This window comes from Simochromis diagramma, unplaced genomic scaffold, assembly GCF_900408965.1.
Source record: "Simochromis diagramma unplaced genomic scaffold, fSimDia1.1 OVJJ01000705.1, whole genome shotgun sequence".
Taxonomy (NCBI): Eukaryota; Metazoa; Chordata; class Actinopteri; order Cichliformes; family Cichlidae; genus Simochromis; species Simochromis diagramma.
Genome location: NW_024387448.1, coordinates 897,938 through 917,133, shown reverse-complemented (window position 1 = coordinate 917,133; position 19,196 = coordinate 897,938). Strand labels below are relative to the sequence as shown.

Sequence of the window (19,196 nt, the reverse complement as noted above, 5' to 3'; positions counted from 1 at the left end):
CACCAACGAGGCCTTCCTTGCAAGTACATCGATCGATCGCTGACTGTTTTGTTTTCTTCATGATGAATAAGTCTCTAAACCAGCGGGGCTTGTGGAAACACAGACCCAACAATAATCACTAGCACTGAAAGATGTTTAATATCTGTGAAGCTTAGATTAAAAAAACTCATAAATTAGATATTTGAAAACATGATGAGCAATGTGTGAATTTGTGTAGTTACATAAAATCTGTCATGTGACCAGGAATGGTAAAGTGAGTTGGGATTACATGTGTCTGTAGCTGGTGGTGTTTACCTTGGTTGGATATCACTATTTCATTATTTGTTTATTTTTATTTTTGGCCTCTTCACTAACTTTTCTCTATCGCTCTACTTTTTTTGTAGTTGGAGGATGCAGGTACCAACTACCTTGGAGACCTTATGTATCGCGGGATCACAGCCAGCAAGCTTCAGCTGGGTTCAGTGGACATGAACCCCTCACCCGGACTATCCACACACTCTCCTGGATCTTCAGGTATCCGCATGTCGTTTTAAAATATCATTTAATGTTTTATTTGTAACATTGCTGCAGTTTTAAATCACATACAGTCTATGGGATATTCGGGCGGCATTAATAGCTTTTGGATTTTTAGCCTTTGATCTAAATGACACTGATTTTTTTCTTCTTTCTTTTCTTTCCCTGATTAAGTGCTGTGTACATGTTGAAGAGCTTTAATGTGTACCCAGAGAAAGAGGTGATCATGGATGTTTTGTTCCTCGTTTCATTTATGTCTGCAGGTGTGTCTAATTCCCATACGCCAGCACGGCCTTCCAGCAACTCCAGCACAGGCAGCAGGGGCAGGTAAGACAACATAAGCCAAAATTTTATTAGCAAGGAGAAAGTATTTACAAGTGTTTCCATGACCTTTAGCATAGTGTTGGGTCCATAATAATGTAAAATTTTTCATTTATATCATTTACATCTGTAGCTATAATATAATGATATAAGATCTACAATATGCATATATTGTGATATTATTTTAATATTGAAAGAACTGTGTGGGAAAATGCTTTTTATATGTGCAGTAATCAGCTCAAAAGTAATTGGACTAATCGACACTAAACCGGTCCAGCTTAGGTACAAAAAGGGGTCGTTTAGATTAAGATTGAATCCTGATGCTGTGAGGACCTTAAGTAAAAATCTGCTGTGGATTTATTGACTATTGTTTCTGTTTTATGGCAACATCATTCACTCAGGACAAAATGTCCTGATAAATGGGAGTGATAAATTGCTTTGTAAAGAAAATGACTGAACAGAACAGTCGACAATGCTTGATGAGTTGTTGTTTGTACAAAGATGTGAAGTAGAATTGTGGATTTTGGCTGATGCAATAAAAAAAGCTACCTCTGTAAAAATGATGGAGAAAGAAAACTGGAGGATAAATAGCAACTACTCTTTGTACCATCTCATCTTTCAAGCTAAGCGGTGTTTCTGTTATAGTTTGGGCAATCAGTGGAAATGCTCGCACACTGATGATTTTAGTGCGGATGGAGGCAACAGGATGAATGCACAGGATGAGTGTACAGGAGTCTGCTGTGTGCTGAGATTCAGACAAATGTATTAAAACTAATTGAAGGACTCTTTAGCATCTTTGAAATGCTGACAACACAACCACATTAAAACAAAACATCTTACTGGCTGATTTAGTCACCTGTTGAAAGTCTGAGCTGCACTCAACTTGCTATAAGATGATGCTCCTATCAGAGCATCACCAGAAAACAAATAGTGTGTCTCCTCTGTAGATCCAGGATTTCAGGAAGTCTTTGCTTCTCCTAGGCAAGATGTATTAAAGGTGCTCTATGTCACAGTGTTTTCACTGTTAAATTTGATATTAAATTTGGCAACTGTAATTTTAATCTTTGCTATGTTATTTACATCTTAACATGAGAACTGTATGTGGTCTGGAACGGGAGTCAGACAACTTTGCATTTTCCTTATTGTATCTCCATTCTTCTGATTCAGAAATCGTGCATTTTTGTTCTGCATTTATTAATAGAAAGGTTTGTTTGGACAGAGAAAATAAGAGTGCAGAACAAATAAGTTATTTCAAATGAAATAACTCTCTCAAGCCCATCTATTAAAAATAGTGCTTCACAAAAACGACTGAGTCAGAACAAAATTCATGTTCTTTTCCAGTTATGCAGGTTTATTCATAATAAGTCAATTATATATCATAAATGAGGAAGCATGATAAAATGTGGTTTGTTTTTATCTGTTTCAGCTGTAGTTCTGCAGGAAGGGGAGGGCCAGGAGGTGGAGCAGCAGTGGAGCAGGTGACGGTGAAGCAGGAGCCTGGTACAGATGACAGCTATAGCTGTCCAGCTTCTTCTCTGAAGACAGAGCGGGGCAAAGATGCTGGAAGGAGTGCCTGCATGGTATGATATATACAGTTGTAATGTGATAATATCATATTGCAGTACAGCATTGCAAATTCAACAGAAAAAGTGATATGATAACACTGTTGACAAAGCTGTATTTAGTTAGAGTAGTGTCTTTATTTTGTCAAACATTGTCGTATTGCGTTAAAACACTGCTTTGTGTGTGCTTTTTCCCCTGAAGATGAGCAGTCCAGAGAACAGCCCCCATCCTGTAGTGGGAGCTGTATCTGCAGGCCAAGACGCTCTCAAGGCTCTAGGCGAGCGCATCAAAACGGAACCTCAGTCTGAGACACCTTGTTCTGGACTCAATGACTCCAGTACAGCCGCGTCATCTTCTTCCACAACCACAATGACCTCCACTACCTCGTCATCCACAGAGAGCAGCAGCACCACGACAGTCGCTCCACTCACTAATGGAAACTCAAATAAGGGGGGAGAAACCAAAAGGAGTGAGGCTTCTACTGGAACTGGGAATGTTGAAGGGAAAGAGGATGACCCAAATGAAGACTGGTGTGCTGTTTGTATCAATGGCGGTGATCTGCTGTGCTGTGACCGGTGCCCCAAAGTGTTTCACATGAAATGCCATGTACCCACCATAAAAATATTTCCAAAGTAAGTGATTACAATGGAGTTTTATTTTATTTTATTGATTGGACGTCCCCTAAAAAAAGATTACAGATCTCCCAAATGCTTTAGATTAAAATCTTATTTTTACAAGGTCACTCTGTGAAACATAGATGCAATAAAACTTCAAAAGCACAATAAATTAAAATAAAAAGTAGTTGGGTGGATTTCAGGAAGTCACAGATGCAACAGAAAAAAGAAAGACATTAGTAATATAATAGCCGAATAATAGTCATAGGCTGTGATACCAGCAGACACGTTGATCTCTTTAAACCCCCAAACACACTTCCATGCGATTCTGAATGTGCTGTGTGTTATTTGTGTGTCACAGGGGCGACTTTCTCTGCACGTTTTGTCGGAGTATAACCAACCCTGAAATAGAGTACTGTGATGATAGCAGGAAGGGCAAAGGAGAGCAGGGCCTGAGTGCTGAGGACCAAAGGGTCAGTAAAACAACCACAGTAATCCACATTGACGTGACTGATACAAGGCAACTAATTCTCTCTTCTTATGTCCTCAGAAATGTGAACGCCTCCTGCTGTACATCTTCTGTCATGAGCTCAGCGTGGGCTTTAGGGAACCTGTTCCTAGCTCTGTAAGTAGCACTGTGTCAGCTGTGCTGCACCACCATTGCTGCTGTGAAGATTCTACTTCCTTGTGTTGTTAGCAAAATTTAATTGTTCCTCATTTCGTGTGTTGTTTGACATTAACTCCTGTATTTTCTGTTTTTCTTCCAAAATTAATAAATGTCCGATTACTGTAGAACTGACGGTAGCTTGTGGTCTCAGTGGATACACTTACCCCACTTTTTTGCTTAAAAATTTTTTTTTCTTAAAATTTTTTCTGATGTATTGAAAAATTTCTGTTCTTGTCAGGCTCTTATTACCACATATAGAACCACCTTTTATATTTTTAACTGATTCTTTGGGAGGGATCTTCCTGTGTTCTGGTGGTTTGCAGCACATGCCAATGTGACCACAGCATTTGTATGTCCCAGCCACCTGCCTTTTGCACGTCTTCCTCTTTGCTTTCGCCTCACATTTCTTACCTGTCCTTACTGTCAAGCTGCAAATACAGGCAGAAATGCTGAAAGAAAAAGTTTAACATTTTAAAAGTGAAGTGGTATTTTGATTTTCATGGCCAGAGGCCATCTAAAAACTGAGGTTGTCCTCTCATTGCTCTTTCTTGTCCTTAGAATTTTAGAAATTTAGAAGTTACGACACTAGGTCCAAAGGGTAGGATCTCCTGCGACAGATATCAAAATCCACACAAGTTTGTGTAAAGTAATGTATTTGTACCGTATTATTTCACATGTTCTTTGGCATGTATTCTGTATAAGTTACTCAAACATGCTGTGCTAATAATGGGTTTCATTTTGCTGTATGCCCATTTATATTGGACTGCACTATAGCATGGCTGCAATTTACTGCTACCACAGTTGTGGGTTATGACAGTGTTTAAATGCATCTTTGTTTCTAAACGTCTGATCTGCTGTTGGGGTTTGGGAAAATCTCTAAATTCTAAAATCTTTACACTCTAAAAACGTTGTTTACGTCTCACCAAAAGAAAAATATTTGGAGTCATGTGAAATAATTTGAGATGTTATCTGACCTGCTTTTTTAGGTACCCAACTATTACAAGATAATCAAGCAGCCCATGGACCTAAAGAAGGTGAAGAAGAAGCTGCAGCTGCGGAATTCCCAGTACTACCAGTCTGTCCAGGAGTTTGTGTCCAATATGCGCCTGGTCTTCAAAAACTGTGCGAAATACAACGAGGTGAGCAGCATGAGTCTTGAGACTGCTTCGGGGAATGGCATCTGCTTGTGTGTGCATGCAGACGTGGGTTAGACTGATATGGTTTGATATTTGAATTGCCTGCCGATTCAAAAAATTGAATTATTTGACCATTTTTAATGGTCAAACAATAAAAGGCAAACCGTCATATTTGTCTAACCTGATTATGAACACTGCCTGGTATTTCGAGGGGAAATTGGGTGTTTAGGTAGAGTGTGTTCAGTTTCGTACACTAACACTGGCTGTTGAAGGATGGAGTGAGTGTCACTGTGCTCTTTTTACACTGGCTGCAAGAACACCGTGTGACTGTTAACACCGTCTGCGTTATAATGAAACCCCACACTTTTGTTTTTTAATGGATGGCTGTGATTACCTGTTTATTTTTAATACAGTTCACATAATGTTCATCTACATTCTCCTTAGGAGAAATAATGCATTTTTACACATGGATGTATTTATTTTTGTTGTTTCGTGGCACTGAAATGCTGGTGGTTTATCAGGAAGTCTGGACTACAGTTCTGGCTAATATTGACTGTGAACACTGAGCCTTGTAGCATGACTTCACTATATAGATGCAGTGTAATATAATGTGACTGAAATTAACAGCAAGTATGGTTCTCATCTGTGAAGGATGTTGGTCAAAACATCATGTGATTAGCTGGAATGTAATAGTATGACAGGAAATAAATTTCAGCTGGACCTCATCACTCTAATGTAATAAGAGGACTCAAGTGAAAGTAATTAGTGAGCTGTTAATTAGTGAGTAATGACTGATGTGACAGTCTTGGCAGTAATAAGGGGAACACATGTCGAATCCTAGATTTTCTGGATAGATTTAATCCCTTTATTAATTAAAACCTGAGAAATCATTCTTACTCAAATAAATTGGATTCCTTTAATAAGAATCAAGAGCCGAGGTTATCACAGAATACAGAACAGCCAACGCAGAAAATGCTCACAGAGCCTGGTGAAAATAATCTTCCTATAAGTCTGGAGTAGAGGTTTTCAAAGGCCCTACGAGGTTATGATGGAGAACTTTGGAGAGTGGCAGTACTAAAGTGTAAACTAGCAGCATCTTGGGTACCACCTGGGTCGCTGAAGCAAAATCCTCGAGCCTTTATTTGAAGCCTTGGATTATGCTATTAGGGTTTTGGAAATACTTTCTGGTTTTCAGTGAGAGTTGCCAAATATCAGTGAGTCATTCCAGTGATTATGATAGTCGCAAAATATAAAGTTAGGCAATTCATTTATAGTTATGTTTATCGTTTTTGGCATTTTTTTTTTTCGTCTTCATTTGGATAGAAGTGAGTATAGCTGGGAAACGGGGAGAGTCAGGAAAGAGGAAAATGGTAAAGGTGTGACCAGCTAGGAATTCACTGCTGCTTGATGGCATATGTGCCCATTTTAAATGCTGTGGTCGCTTCCAAAGATACATTTATTACATACCAGTGGTTGAGACATCAGAGATGTGCTTCTGTTAGAGAAAGAACACCAGTTTAAAAAATGTATGGGATGCTGTGTAACAAAAAAAACCAAAACAAAGAAAACCAAATGCATTTATTTGTAAATCTCATAAACCCATGTTTCATTCACAATGGAACATAGAAAACATAAAATGTTTAAACTGAGACTTATTTTCTCATTTTCAATTTGGTGTCAGCAACAGGTCTCAAAACAGCTTGGATGGGGACAATAAAGGTCTGGAAGAGAAAGTGGTACTAAAAATGGTGATGACATTGAAATTGACACATATGGAAAAAAAAAATCATATGAACGTGATCCAGAAACTCTGTTGTCTCCTCAGGGCCAACGCTCATTTAAAATGGACTGAGACAAAGTGGAAATGAAAATGACAATGAAATTCGATAACTGTTGAGCAGGCTACAGTCCTCCATGAGATAAGAATGGGACTGCTTATTCCTCTCCCATTCCTCTCCCCAACATCCAGCAGCAGCTCTCCTCAGTTCCCATATGTTTGCAGATTATTGTTGAAACACGGGGGGATGCTAGACAGTGGTAAACATGGTCCTGTCCCAACTTTCTTTCTTTCCTTTTTCTTTTTAAAGATGTGTTGCTACCATCAAATTCAAATTGAGCTAATATTGTTTTGTGGAACAGTAAAATGCCTCAGTTTGAACATTTGATGTTTTCTGTGTTTCACTGTTTGTGTTTATGAGATTTACAAATAACTCTCATTGCATTCTGTACGATTTACATTTTAATGTAAACTTACATTGAAATTGGGGCTTTAAAACAAGAAATGTGACTGTTGTTGATACAGGAAAAAAGATGCCAGAGAGCTAAACTTGTATTTACTAAAGTTATCACTAGCTGCGTGTGGCTTCCTGTATCCTGTGCGATCTTTACCTGCTGTTAATTTCTGCAGTAATGGGGATACGCACTTTTGTATTCGAGCACAGAAGGCCCGAACAGATTTCTGATCTGTTATTATTTTACCTGCCTATGCTGTGAACTCTTTTCTTTCCCCCTGCTGCTTCACTGTCTTTGTTGTAATGTTATTGCCCCTTTTTAGATGTCTCGAATAATCCAGGTTTATGATGAGGAGAAACAGATTAATACACAGGTAAGCCGTTTCAAATGGAGTGCAGATCTCCTGCCCCCTCCCACTGAGGCTCCAAGAAAAGTTGTACCCCTTTATTAAAGAGAAGAGAATTTCCTTAGATGATGTATGAAGATTAAAGTGTCATTTTGACTGCGCACTGTTTAGAAAAGTATGTCAGATGAGAGGGTGTTTGGAGAATCAAAATAAATCTGTTTAAAAGTGTTTCTGTTTGATTGTGTTGATGGCTTCAAGTCTGTTTAGTTTTATCGTGTAAGCCATAGAGCATCCAGTGCCTATCTACTACTTTTTTTTATTGTTTGTTTGTTTGTTTGTTTGGAAAGGGTGGAGGCTGTTACATTTCGGCTTTTTTGTTTCTATTTGACATGCACGTGTGTGCTTTGTGCATATAGTGAGCGTCTGAGGATTTCAACAACCTTTAAATATTCAGATACTATATTTGACCCTACTGGCTGATTAGATCACTAAAATTTTGCAACTTCCATTTATTGTGGAAATACTTCAGGGAGCCACAGTGGGACAGGGAGGCAGGAAATCCTTGCTCTGTACATCAAGGTTGAGCCGGGGTTACCCCGCCATCAGGAGTCTTAACCAGATCTAATTTGTCTCCTCATTCTCCTCTTCCCCTTCCCGCTTCAACCTATTCATTCTTTCTGCCCAATGGCATTCTCACACAATCTTCCTTCATGTCACTCCTTTTCCCACCTCCTCCTCTTCCTCCTCTGACAGGTGGGATCAGAGATGGCGATATCCGGCAAGGCAGTGAGCCTGTACTTTGAGGAGAAGTTGCTGGAGATCTTCCCAGGCCAAAGCTTTCCTGAAACAGCTGAACCCGAATCTCCGCAAGAAAAAGAAAAGGAGGACGACAATACAGACGACTCCGAGGACGACTTCATACAGCCCCGACGCAAACGGTTGAAAACGGATGAGAAAGTGGTCCACATCAAGTGAGACCCTCATCACGAAGGAAATGAGAGAAGTGAAAAACTGCCTTCCTCATATCCCACACTTCTCTTTGGAGAAAGGAAACACAAAAAACAGATGAGAGATTCTGTAAAAGAAGCTTGGTTTATTTCATCCTTGGCTTTTGAAAGAATTACTCTCAACTACACTAGACATCTGCTTTTCTGAGAACTCTTTACGGACTGAAAGATGGAAGAGCTGCATTCCCTTATTATTTCATGGACATTCAGATTCGCTTGGAAAGATTTTGAAGTAGAACTTGTTTTGCCAGTAGTTAGGAAAAGGTTGTTTCTTTTCTATCATCCGTTTTCATATGTAGATTTGTTGTGACAATTGCTTTATAAAAACAAAGAAACCCCCTGTTCTGTTTAATGTATTAAATATATACTTTGACAAGAAGCCTACCAAGTATTTGTATGACTTTGTGGAAACGTTGTGTAAATAAGAGAATCTAGCCCACTGAAGGTGTTCCTGCCGTATTAATGTTTGGGTGCGTCATCAATAAAACCTGTTCTTGAAATATAACAAAGAGAATGTGTTGTGTGGAATAGGTTTGAGGTTATCAGAGTTTGCTGTATTGTCATTATGATGACGGATAATTCTAGTTTAGACCTGTTACGGGTTGGATTTCAGGATATTCCTTTGTCCAGAATGGTGCCGCTCACAGCAGTCACGACTACATTTCTTTATAGAAAGCCTCCAGTCCAGTTACACACCTGTCACAAGGAAAGCACAAAAAGCCTGACGTTTACCGGCAACAATAGCGACTATACAGACAATATGTGATACATTTGTAACATCAGCAGTCAATAATTTACTCTGGCACATCATCAGGCTTACTAAAGCTGCAGGCTCATTAACTAAAGGAGTGAGTAACTATTCTATTAACCTAAAACCTTCATCATTCCAGATCTACATTAAAGTATCTGAAAGGCATTAAACAGATTTCAGTCAGTAAAAAGGAATAATTTCCTCTTAGATTCTTTTGAGTTGATGCACTGTTCCTTTAGAGGAAGTCCGACACCGACCTCAGCGTTTCTTCGTGTTGTAATGACTCTGACACATAAAACTTGAGCGTCTCCTCACGGCTTAAACTGGTCTCCGAGGACCACGTGACATCGGAAATTTAGGAAGCCTGTTAATAAAAGCCACGCGAGCTGACAACAGAGACTTTAGATGCTGAGTCGCCAATCTGACAGTCAGCTGACGCTATCGTGGAGTGTTTAAAAAAAAAAAAAAAAAAAAAAAAAAAAAATAGGAAATGAGTCCTCTCTCTGCTTTCCCGTTCAATATCTGACGTTGGACTTCATCGTGCTTTTCAGGTAGGATTTAGTTGCGGAATATGCAAATGATCAGAAATATTTTTATTATAATATTAGGTTATTTTGCCACCTCTAATAAAATTGCCTTAGTTGTCCTGTCGAAGTTTAAAGTTCCTTTTATTTTCTAACATACAGCAGGATTAACTTGTATTGATGTAATTATCGTGTGTATGCTGCTTACTCAAATGCAGTAAATTTATTGGTGACGTGGTCTACTACAAAGGCTAGAATAACTAATGGAGGCAAATGAACCACTTTAACAGGACTTGGCAATATGTGATGAGAGTATGTGAAATGTGTGAGCCTCACTTCTGCAGGTATGTGACAATAACGGGAAAACGTACTGTAAGCATGTCCCTCCGTCTAAATACACTTTTCACAACTAAATTGTGTGAATCAGAAAATTATTTATTATATAATAATTTGTCGACATTATAAGCAACCAAAATACAGATAAATTATATTGGTTTAAAATCAATGTGTTAACGCGTCTGGGTCAAACTGAATTTGTTTTTCAAAGGACCGGCTCATTTAATTTGCACCGCAGGTCATATGACGAGTATGTAATCACGTGACTCATGACTCACGGCTCTGAGGCTCCACCAATCAGCTCACACTGAACCTGTTTGTTTCTCGCTTGCTTCGTTTTTACCTGCCATTTCTGACTTGTTCTTCTGAGGACTCCGCCGACACCTCACAGGCAAGATAAATTTAGCACTTTGTTTACTATGAGTGGGGTCGTTTGGTGATGTTATCCACGTAAAAGCCACGCACGTGATCCAGTAAACGGTTATCAGGTAGCTGCCGCTTAGCAGCTTAAGCTAACAGACCGCTTCTTGTTATCTGTTTTTGTATTACGTCTGAAAATAGTTTTAGGGCGATGCTAGCTGAATGTGGAAGTGAAGCGGCTGTTTTCATTTTTGTTTCGAACGGCATGTAGTTTGAGGTCCGTATGTGATGTTGTCGGTAGTGTCCTCCGCGCTTGTGCTATCATAGTGACTGTGTAGTGAAGATCTGGTTTCACGGATTTGGAGTCCCGCTTTCATAAGCTGAAGGTGTTGTTTTTACAGAGGCGTCGGTCAGCTTGAAGAACAATGTCCACAGACGGAGTCCTCACACGCACCACCCTTGGATGGACTACTTCAGAAAACTTCACTTCTCTGTGTCCTAATGGGTCCAAATGGGTTTGGGAGGGCCTTGGGGAATGTGCCCAAGATGCCAGAGATATGGCCAGCGTCTACCTGGGCCTCCTGTCCATCCTCTGCTTCCTGGTGTCTTCATTTCCGTAAGTTTTTATGTTGGTGTCTGTGACTCTCAGAGCAAACCCTAACTGAACTAAGTGACCTGTATATTTCCATCTCATCTCTCTCTGATTAGTCAGATCAGTAATGCTGATTGTAATACTGCCTCTGATTACAGGCAGTATTACAACTCGTGGAAAAGTGGGAATATGGATCAAGCGCTCTCCATTTGGTTTTTGCTGTTGTGGTTGGGAGGTGACTCTTGTAATCTGATTGGCTCATTTTTGGCAGATCAGCTTCCGCTTCAGGTAAGTTGTAGGGATGTGATCCTTAAGTGGAGTTTAATGTAGAAAATATCAAAAGCAGTGGCAGATGCTCAGTGGTGTTTGTAAAACATCAGAAATTATGTGTCACTGTTAACATTTCTTTTATTTAATCCCCCACCAAAAAAAACAAACAAAAAAACAACAACTTTGTGTGGTTTGCAGTGTGATGCCAAAAATGTGTCATTTTTGTGTCATTGACGGAGAGATTTCGCAGGTCTTTCCTCCCCACTGCTGTCAGACTCCACAACAAAGACTCCAACTGATCAAACACACACATCCACACATGTGCAATAACACTAAGTGCGATACTCTTTATCTGACAAAGTTGTATATTTACTCAGTTGTATTAAGCATTTGTATTCTATTTTTATCCTATTGTATATGTTATTCTGTTTATTCTACTGTGTATATAGTATTTTATTCTATTCTGTACAGTTGTGTACAGTATTTTATTCTTATTGTATTCAAATTTTTGCTATACAACTTTTGCACTGTCCACTTCCTGCTGTGACAAAACAAATTTCCCACGTGTGGGACTAATAAAGGTTATCTTATCTTTTCAAGTTTATGTCAGCTAACTATTTCTTGATCAGTAAAATTTGTGTCATGTTGTTTTAGTTTCGCAATGGGCTGCATAGAAATACTGATCCATACAACATTTGTAGACTGCTTTTTGGTTGTTGTTGTTTTTTGTTTTTTTTAAAGCAAATTCCATGACAACAGCTAAATCTGTGTTAAGAAAGTCGTTTTTTTCCATTGATCTCTGTGCCGTTTTGTTTGTCTCTCTTCTTTTCATTCAGCAATACACAGCTATTTATTACGTTGCAGCTGACTTGATCATGCTGAGTATGTACACGTACTACAAGCTGAAGAACAAAGCTTCTCAAGGTGAGCTTTTTTTTGGGGGGGGGGGGTTTGCTATCAGTTTTCAATAGAAGAACCTATACCTCTCCTAGAATGTTGTAGCCTCTTTAGACCTGTGTGCTATCGACGTGACGAGAGGTTAATCTGTGTACCCTGTATTTATCTGATGAGCTGTGATGAGGTGTCGTCTGGTCAATTGATTGAGTAACTTACATGTTGTCCTTTCACCAGGCAGGACGCGTTTGCTCGTGGTTGGCGTATCCTGCTTCTTATGCTTTGCCACAAGCCTCACCCAACTCCCAGATGTAGGCCCCCACAAGGAAATCATTTCTTCTGGGTTCAGAAGTCGCTCCTTGCTCTCAACCTCTAGCACTAGCTCTATCACAGTGAGTCCTGTTTATTTGCTAAACTGATTTGAAGAAAGCTTTCTTTTTTTGTATGTGTGTGTAAAGTAGCATCTCCCCCTCTGTTTCTTCAGCCTTTTACCACTAAAGAGATTATTGGTTTCTGCATTGGATCAGTGTCATCAGTCCTCTACCTCTGTTCCAGAGGTCCACAGATATACACTAATGTGAGTATGACAAAGTACGGTCTGGTATAAATGTGTAAAGGATTCAGCCCGACATCCTGCAAAGTGTAGGCAGTAGTCAGTAATCCAATGTTATAAAGAGGGAAAAATTACCTTAATTTGTCTCAAGGTTATTTAAGTCCTAGTGGCAAGCAAGAGTAGTATTTCCATGACCACGTACTGCTGTTTTAAATGATCTTTTAAATAAAGAATATTATCCAGTTAAGTTCAATATGTAAGCTAAAGCATGCTCGTAAATGTTTACTAAAGTGAAAGAAGAAATTTGCTTTACATGAACAAGAGAAAATGCAAGTGAAACGGCCCGTTTCCCTTGCTAAAAACGAAACTAAAAAGCGCTATACTACTACTGCTTCGTCTCTTACCTGATGTCAGCCTGATTCAGTTGCATTTTAGTTGGTAAACCCACATAGTTTTGCTCACCCACTTAAACTGAGACTGTAACTTGCATGTTTTGGTAGATGGCTCAAAAACTAAAAAGAAAATCTATAAGTGTTTCGACTTTATCCATCTAACCGTGTACTTATTGGCTGTTGAAATGTCATCCATTCCTTTGTAAATAAAAATGAATAAATAAACACAACATTTTCCTCACTTCCTTTTTCTGTTGTCTCGTTTTCCCCCACAGTTCAAGAGGAAGTCGACACAGGGAGTTTCTTACTTCCTGTTCGCGCTGGTCATCCTGGGAAACACTACATATGGCCTAAGCGTCCTTTTGAAGAACCCTGACCTGGGCCAAAGTGAGAGCAGCTACATGATCCACCACGTGCCCTGGCTCATCGGCAGCCTCGGCACCCTCAGTTTAGACCTCATTGTATCCTTTCAAGAGAAGCAAAAACATGGACGGGGAGGCTGGGCCCCAGGCCTCTGCTGATTGTATGTGGCACATTTTTATGAAATTCTGACCGGAGGGGCAGCAGAGCTCTTTAGTGGGGATTAGTTGATTGTGTATTGAACACAATATGGCATATTAATAGTTGCAGGGAAACGGGTTCATGGTTAGGAAAGAAACAAGTCAGTTGAAGCTGCCTCAGTGAAGCCTGTAGGCTACTTCTTTCTTTGCACTGCGTTGAAATGAAGCCACAAGCTGTTTTGTTTTTAGTTAACAGTGACAGTGCAGAAGGGAGCAGCCTGATGATGACTGACATTTAGCAAACATCAGATCAGTGTGGTTCCCTAATTGTGGGTAGTGCGTGTAAATATTTATCTTGGGGTACATCTCTGCTGTCACTGTCTTATGCAGTTTATTTAAAGCTAGCCCGTAATCAGCACTGGGACATGGGAAGATATAGTGGACATGTTTTTGTGAACGCTGGTTAATCGCTTCAGCCCAGTTTGGAGTCAGTGTTTGCTGAATAGTAGACTGTATTTTTTGTACTATGAATTATGGTGTTTGTCTTTCATTACTTTGCGGTCAAATATTTACTGAAATGAGTAATTAAGGAAGCAGCTGGAGTCTGTACTCTTGTGAGTGAAATCCTCTGGTACTGTCTGCTTTTGCATTTAAAAACAAACAAACAAAAGCGAAACATTTTTATGTTCTTTAACGCTGTGATCCAGATCTCTGTCCAGTTCCTGATGTACCGTAACGCTCGGCCACGGGTGGAAGTCAACCACGATGAGACAGCACCTCTTATCAGGAGCTAAACCAGAACACCCAGAGCTCATCGGTGGCGATCGACCGAATGCTCGCTGTCAGTCGGATCCTTACAATCATCTTTCTGACGCCATCAGGATCTGAACTGGAGACTTGGTGTTATAGATGTATTTATTATGCTGTCAGCCTCTTTAATGTTTACAATCAAGTTTTGTATGTGATTAGTACAGCAGCAATTGAAGTTCTTCACTTTTAGTGAGCTTTACTTTTAGCGTTAAAGGTTTCGGGTGTCAGACGTGGATGAAAATATCCCCCTGTCATCCTGAGACTGAAGTCTCCAAGCTCAGACTTGAAATTTCTAGTAAAAACATCTCGGCTGCATGTGAGCAAGCAGCCGACTGAAACACATCTCCTATCAAGCAGGCTTGGTGGACCCGTAGCAAAGTATAACACATCCTTTCAGAAAAGGTGATCAGCCTGTATTTGCTTTGATTACCATTATGACAATTTTACTGTTTAATCAGTTTTATTATAACGGGGGGGGGGAAACATTATTCAACTTCCTGTAATTGGCTTCCCAACAACAGCAGGGACGCTGTTTTACTCATTAATGGCCTTTTGTGAGCCTTTGTGTGCCCCGGTGCTTTCATAACGCTACCATGGAAAGAACTTCAGTCACTTTTAATTTTTAAAACGTGATAAATCTAAGGATTATAACAAGCCCAGATGTCTTTTGTCAGCAGGAGCCACTCGTTTACTAAGAAGTTAGGTGAACATGGCCCCTGAGCTCTCAATATGATGCCAACGCTCATGTGATATTATAAACTTGCTGCCTGGAGTGATGATGTCACTGAGAGGTTTCTCTTTTATTCTGGTGCTTTAAGTTGCCAAACCATTTGTCAGCTAGCTAACCACTGCATGAAGCCCTGATCTCTGTAATTGATACCTCCTGTAACTTGAATCCGGTGTTTTCCGGGGAGGGTACACATGACTGTAGTGATGTCTAACTGAACAAAAGTCATTTGTATTTGGTCAGTTTTAATTGGTGGTCGCACCAAGTGCCATGCTTATTTGTTTGTCTGGATCAGTTTTTATTGCACTGGTGATGAAGTCACATCGCTTAGCACAGATTTTCAGTACCTTCATGTTTTACATTTTCATCTTCAGTGTTTTGCACAAAAGTATGTACCTGCAGGTCTGGTAAATGTAACCTTGGGATAGAGTACTGTAGAGATTAAACTCAAGCCAGACCATATTTTCTCTGCTGCTTTCACTTTGAGTAAAGTCTCTTTTTTTTTTTTTTTTTTTTTTCTTTTATTGAGTCATTTAGGATGAGAAAGGAGAAAAACTCTCTGGGGTTCTCCGTCTCTAACAGTTTACTTTCTTGACAACGCACATTTTTTTTTTCTTTCTTTTTTTTCCACCCAGTAGAGGGCAAGGTCTGCACTTGGCTTTAATTATGACCTTTCGGCCTTTGCCTCTGCTGACCTGAACCCCCAGTGCGACCGCGTTTGACCTGCTTCTGGGAGGCCTCGACAGCTTTGTTGTTTTTCTTCATTAGCAGATTCACACTGGCCCTGAGTTGCACACCCACGCATACCCACACATTTTCTCTTACTATTAAACATATATAATCCACTGAAAACACTAAGGGCCCACCCACAGAGGAAGTAAGGTCAGAACAAAACATATCAAGGGTTCTGTGTGTGTGTGTGTGGGGGGGGGGGGGGGTGAATAGTGTGTGATTGTGAAACAGTGGCAGAGAGATTGTTAAACATGTTGGGGAGTTAGCAGGAAGAGTCAGTGATAGGGCGCATCCATCCATCACCAGACACGAACAAGAGGCTGTTTATAAACACGACATACTGGGAATTTCTTAATGAGACGATTCCAGTTCGTATGAGCAGGGGAGACGAGTGGGGAGGGAGCTTTGTGGCTTTTTGTTTCCAGTTCAAGTCCCGAGTGCAACCAAAAAAAAGGCCACTTATGGGAAATATTAAGCAAAGTTTTTTTTTTTTCATCTGTCACACTACAATAACTAAAACATTAGGTTTAAGTTGAAACGTTGCCCCTTTTTAAAAATGCATATATTTATCCTGGTGTTCCTCGAAGAAAAAAATAAAGCTTATGAATCCTGCTTGACACTAAAGATCTATGATCAGCATGTGCAGCAAAAACATCTCACGTGAAAGGTTCTGTTTACTCTGTGTGTGAGGGAGAGAGAGGCTGGGCTGCTGTCAACATTACAAATGGGAAAAGCTGGACAAAGTGACAGGACGGTGAAACAGTTGGCACAGCAGGAAAACTCAGTGGTGAGTCCGCAACCTCTAACTATCCGCAAAAGTAACCAAACTAAACCCTAACAAAGAGCTTCCCAACTACAGCGGTGTTTTCATGTAGCAAATCTAGATTTCATACCTCATTGTTTCATTAGAGCCAATATGGATTTTGTGGGTTCGTGTAAAAGAGGAAACCTGAACAATGAAATAAGTGATCAAATGTGGATGCTGTCGTGCACTAAATTGTCTTTTGGATCTTGTAAAAATCTGGAAACAAAAGGAAAAACATTTTTCCAAGTGTAGGGCTACGAGTTGCTGCAACAGATTATTGCTCATTGCCTGTATCCGGCAACTATATTTTAAAGTGCTGCATGAAAAGGTGAGCTATCATGTGCAATTCTAGCTGCATTTTTATTCTTGGGCTCTGCTAAAATGGTTTTGCATGCTTCACTATTAAGCTATTTACCTTAGTTAGCACCTGGGTGTACCCTCTCAGTTCATCCACTGTCTAAAACAAGACGTTTCAGCTCACTGCACTCTCCCTTTAAGCAGGTTTGGCAATAGGTTTGAGCAGCGGGCGAGGGGGGTCTCGTTTCTACTCTCACTGACGTCAGACAGAGTCAGGAGGGGAAAAACAACAACAATGTAAAGCGGACCATTTCGGGCAGTCTGTACCCCGATCTTTTGACTTTTATGGATACTGGCCTATTTTTTTTTCTTTTCTTTTTTTAAATAAAATTTTGTTTGTGGCTAGGATCGGCTCCACCACCCCCCGAAGAGAAGAAGAGGATGGATAGAAAACTTGTTTTAGTGGTTTATATTTCAGAGGCGGAACATAAGGAAAAATTATAATGGGTTATAATGGGGACCCCTAACCGGTTGAGGCAGATGGCTGCCCCTCCCTGACCCTTGTGTTTTTCCTTCCCACTGTCACCAAATGCTTGCTCAAATGGGGTCGTTTGACTTGACAATATAAAGCACCTTGAGGCGACTGCTGTTGGGAATTTTCGCCATAAAAAATTAAAAGTGAACTGAATTGAAAAATAATGCAAATAGAACACACTAGAGGACCAGCAGCTTTCACAGAGTAGAGAATACAGTTTCAAACAAATGCTCCGAGCAGACATAACTAATGTTTGACAATTTACATTCCTCCTTGTGATAGCTAAATCTCCCCCAGCCACTCTCACTTACATATGCTGAGGCGTAAGCTATGGACTTTACTCACAAAATCCAGAGGCCACTCTTGTATGAGTGTCAGCTTCCTGCGAGGATCAGTAAACAGTCCGGGCTGTTATCGAGCTGCAGCTACCAGCCAGCAGCTGTCTGATAGAGACGGGAGCCGATCGCACGGAGAGTACGTGCCGAACACGATTTATTATGTGCTGAATTTATCTCTGGGCTTATACTGTGTGAGTGATTCAGGACTAATGAGTTGTTGGTCTGGAGGGAACGCTGTGTTAATTGTAGTTTTCTGTGCTCGTGCTTATTTAGACATGCCAGACAACCGTTTACTCCCTTCTCATGTGGTTGGAGCCATGTTGCTGCACAAAATCCCCCCAAAAAAAGTTCACTCCAGAATCCAACTGAACTAACCACACTTGATGTGAATGTGACCTAAAACTCTTTCCCTCCTTACCCTGCCATTTTCCTATTTTCATTTTATTTTTTTATGATACTCCCGTGGGGGCCTGTGTTCAACAGTCTGACACCTCCAGAAGATCCATGGTGACATTTACACGCTCTCAGATATTGTCCCCATCATTTAGAGTCACTCTCAGTGCCGCTGCCTGCTCCCTGTTCCCCTTCCGTTCTTCAGGGGTCAGAGGGAGTCAGAGGGATGGTTTGTTATCATGGTTTTTATTTCGACATACACTAGCATGTTGAGATGCGACACACTGCATTTGACAATGAAATAGCTGTAACTCACTTCTTCTCACGCCAGAATCCATCAGCAACCCACCACTGAGATGCTTTTTAGTTGTTTTAGTGCAAATTGCAAACTGGCTAAAAAGTATTTTGAAAAGGCAGAAAAAAACATCACTTACTCTCATTTCTTTAGCTGAATATATGAAAAGTAACAAAAGTGTTTGGAAACTGGCTAAGTGGAAGACAAAGGAAAAAGTGACAGGGCTGCATAAAATATTTACAGCAAATGAACAGCATCTTAAAGTTGTGTCCTTAAGAAACAGGAAAGATCCGATACAGGACCTGAGATATGCATCTGGCCTTCAGTTGATCCATCCACTGTTCACTGAAGCCTCTACGGAAATGGTCTCAGTGGAAGGACAGCTGTCAAGAAGCCATTCTTAAGAACAGAAAACAAGGAGCAAAGGATGAAAGATGCCAAGTTACACAAGCACTGGACCAAAAATCAGCAGCAACATGTTTTATGTAGAAAAGAATTTTAAAATTGATGCACCATACATATCAACTGGAAAGAAGCTGATTGGCAACAGCTTTATTTTTCATTATGAGGGTGATTGCAAAGACACTGCCAATGCAGTAAAAGCATCCTCCACAGCAATGTTCCACTGTGGATAGAAAAAAACAGTGAAACGCTGTCCCGATGCATGCTCAATCATCCAGGTAAAGAAATCCC

At 40.2% G+C, this 19,196-nt stretch overlaps 2 protein-coding genes across 7 annotated transcripts in view; both read left to right on the top strand.

Annotated features, from left to right (window-relative positions):
* The window catches only part of trim33 (tripartite motif containing 33), a 30,892-nt gene extending 21,982 nt beyond the window's left edge, over positions 1-8,910 (top strand). For 2 of the 4 annotated variants that reach the window (XM_040013741.1, XM_040013743.1), the window contains 9 exons: positions 384-513; positions 777-840; positions 2,261-2,414; positions 2,599-3,029; positions 3,373-3,484; positions 3,562-3,636; positions 4,665-4,817; positions 7,369-7,419; positions 8,146-8,910. In XM_040013741.1, coding sequence (XP_039869675.1) covers positions 384-513; positions 777-840; positions 2,261-2,414; positions 2,599-3,029; positions 3,373-3,484; positions 3,562-3,636; positions 4,665-4,817; positions 7,369-7,419; positions 8,146-8,367 — 1,392 coding nt within the window. In that variant the 3' untranslated portion in view covers positions 8,368-8,910. The remainder of the gene's footprint in view (positions 1-383; positions 514-776; positions 841-2,260; positions 2,415-2,598; positions 3,030-3,372; positions 3,485-3,561; positions 3,637-4,664; positions 4,818-7,368; positions 7,420-8,145) is intronic. The other 2 variants (XM_040013742.1, XM_040013745.1) reach the window with 1 other exon arrangement.
* Positions 8,911-9,569: 659 nt separating this feature from the next.
* On the top strand, positions 9,570-15,923 carry slc66a1 (solute carrier family 66 member 1). Of its 3 annotated transcripts, none has more exons than XM_040013747.1 (8): positions 9,570-9,701; positions 10,772-10,986; positions 11,121-11,250; positions 12,069-12,156; positions 12,364-12,518; positions 12,611-12,703; positions 13,347-13,532; positions 14,279-15,923. In XM_040013747.1, exons 2-8 carry the CDS (start codon positions 10,796-10,798, stop codon positions 14,363-14,365), a joined length of 930 nt encoding a protein of 309 aa, XP_039869681.1. In that variant the 5' UTR covers positions 9,570-9,701; positions 10,772-10,795; the 3' UTR covers positions 14,366-15,923. The 3 variants fall into 3 exon arrangements, with proteins under 3 accessions (XP_039869681.1, XP_039869680.1, XP_039869682.1); XM_040013746.1 differs by lacking the exon at positions 9,570-9,701 and adding an exon at positions 10,279-10,401; XM_040013748.1 differs by lacking the exon at positions 9,570-9,701 and adding an exon at positions 10,475-10,498.
* The last annotated feature ends 3,273 nt before the right edge of the window (positions 15,924-19,196 follow it).

Coding starts and splice junctions, on each gene's coding strand:
- slc66a1 (XM_040013747.1), top strand. CDS start 10,796: ATGTCCACAGACGGAGTCCTCACACGCACCACCCTTGGATGGACTACT. Junction 12,157..12,363: donor GAAGAACAAAGCTTCTCAAG/GTGAGCTTTTTT, acceptor TCCTTTCACCAG/GCAGGACGCGTTTGCTCGTG. Junction 13,533..14,278: donor CCCTCAGTTTAGACCTCATT/GTATCCTTTCAA, acceptor GCTGTGATCCAG/ATCTCTGTCCAGTTCCTGAT.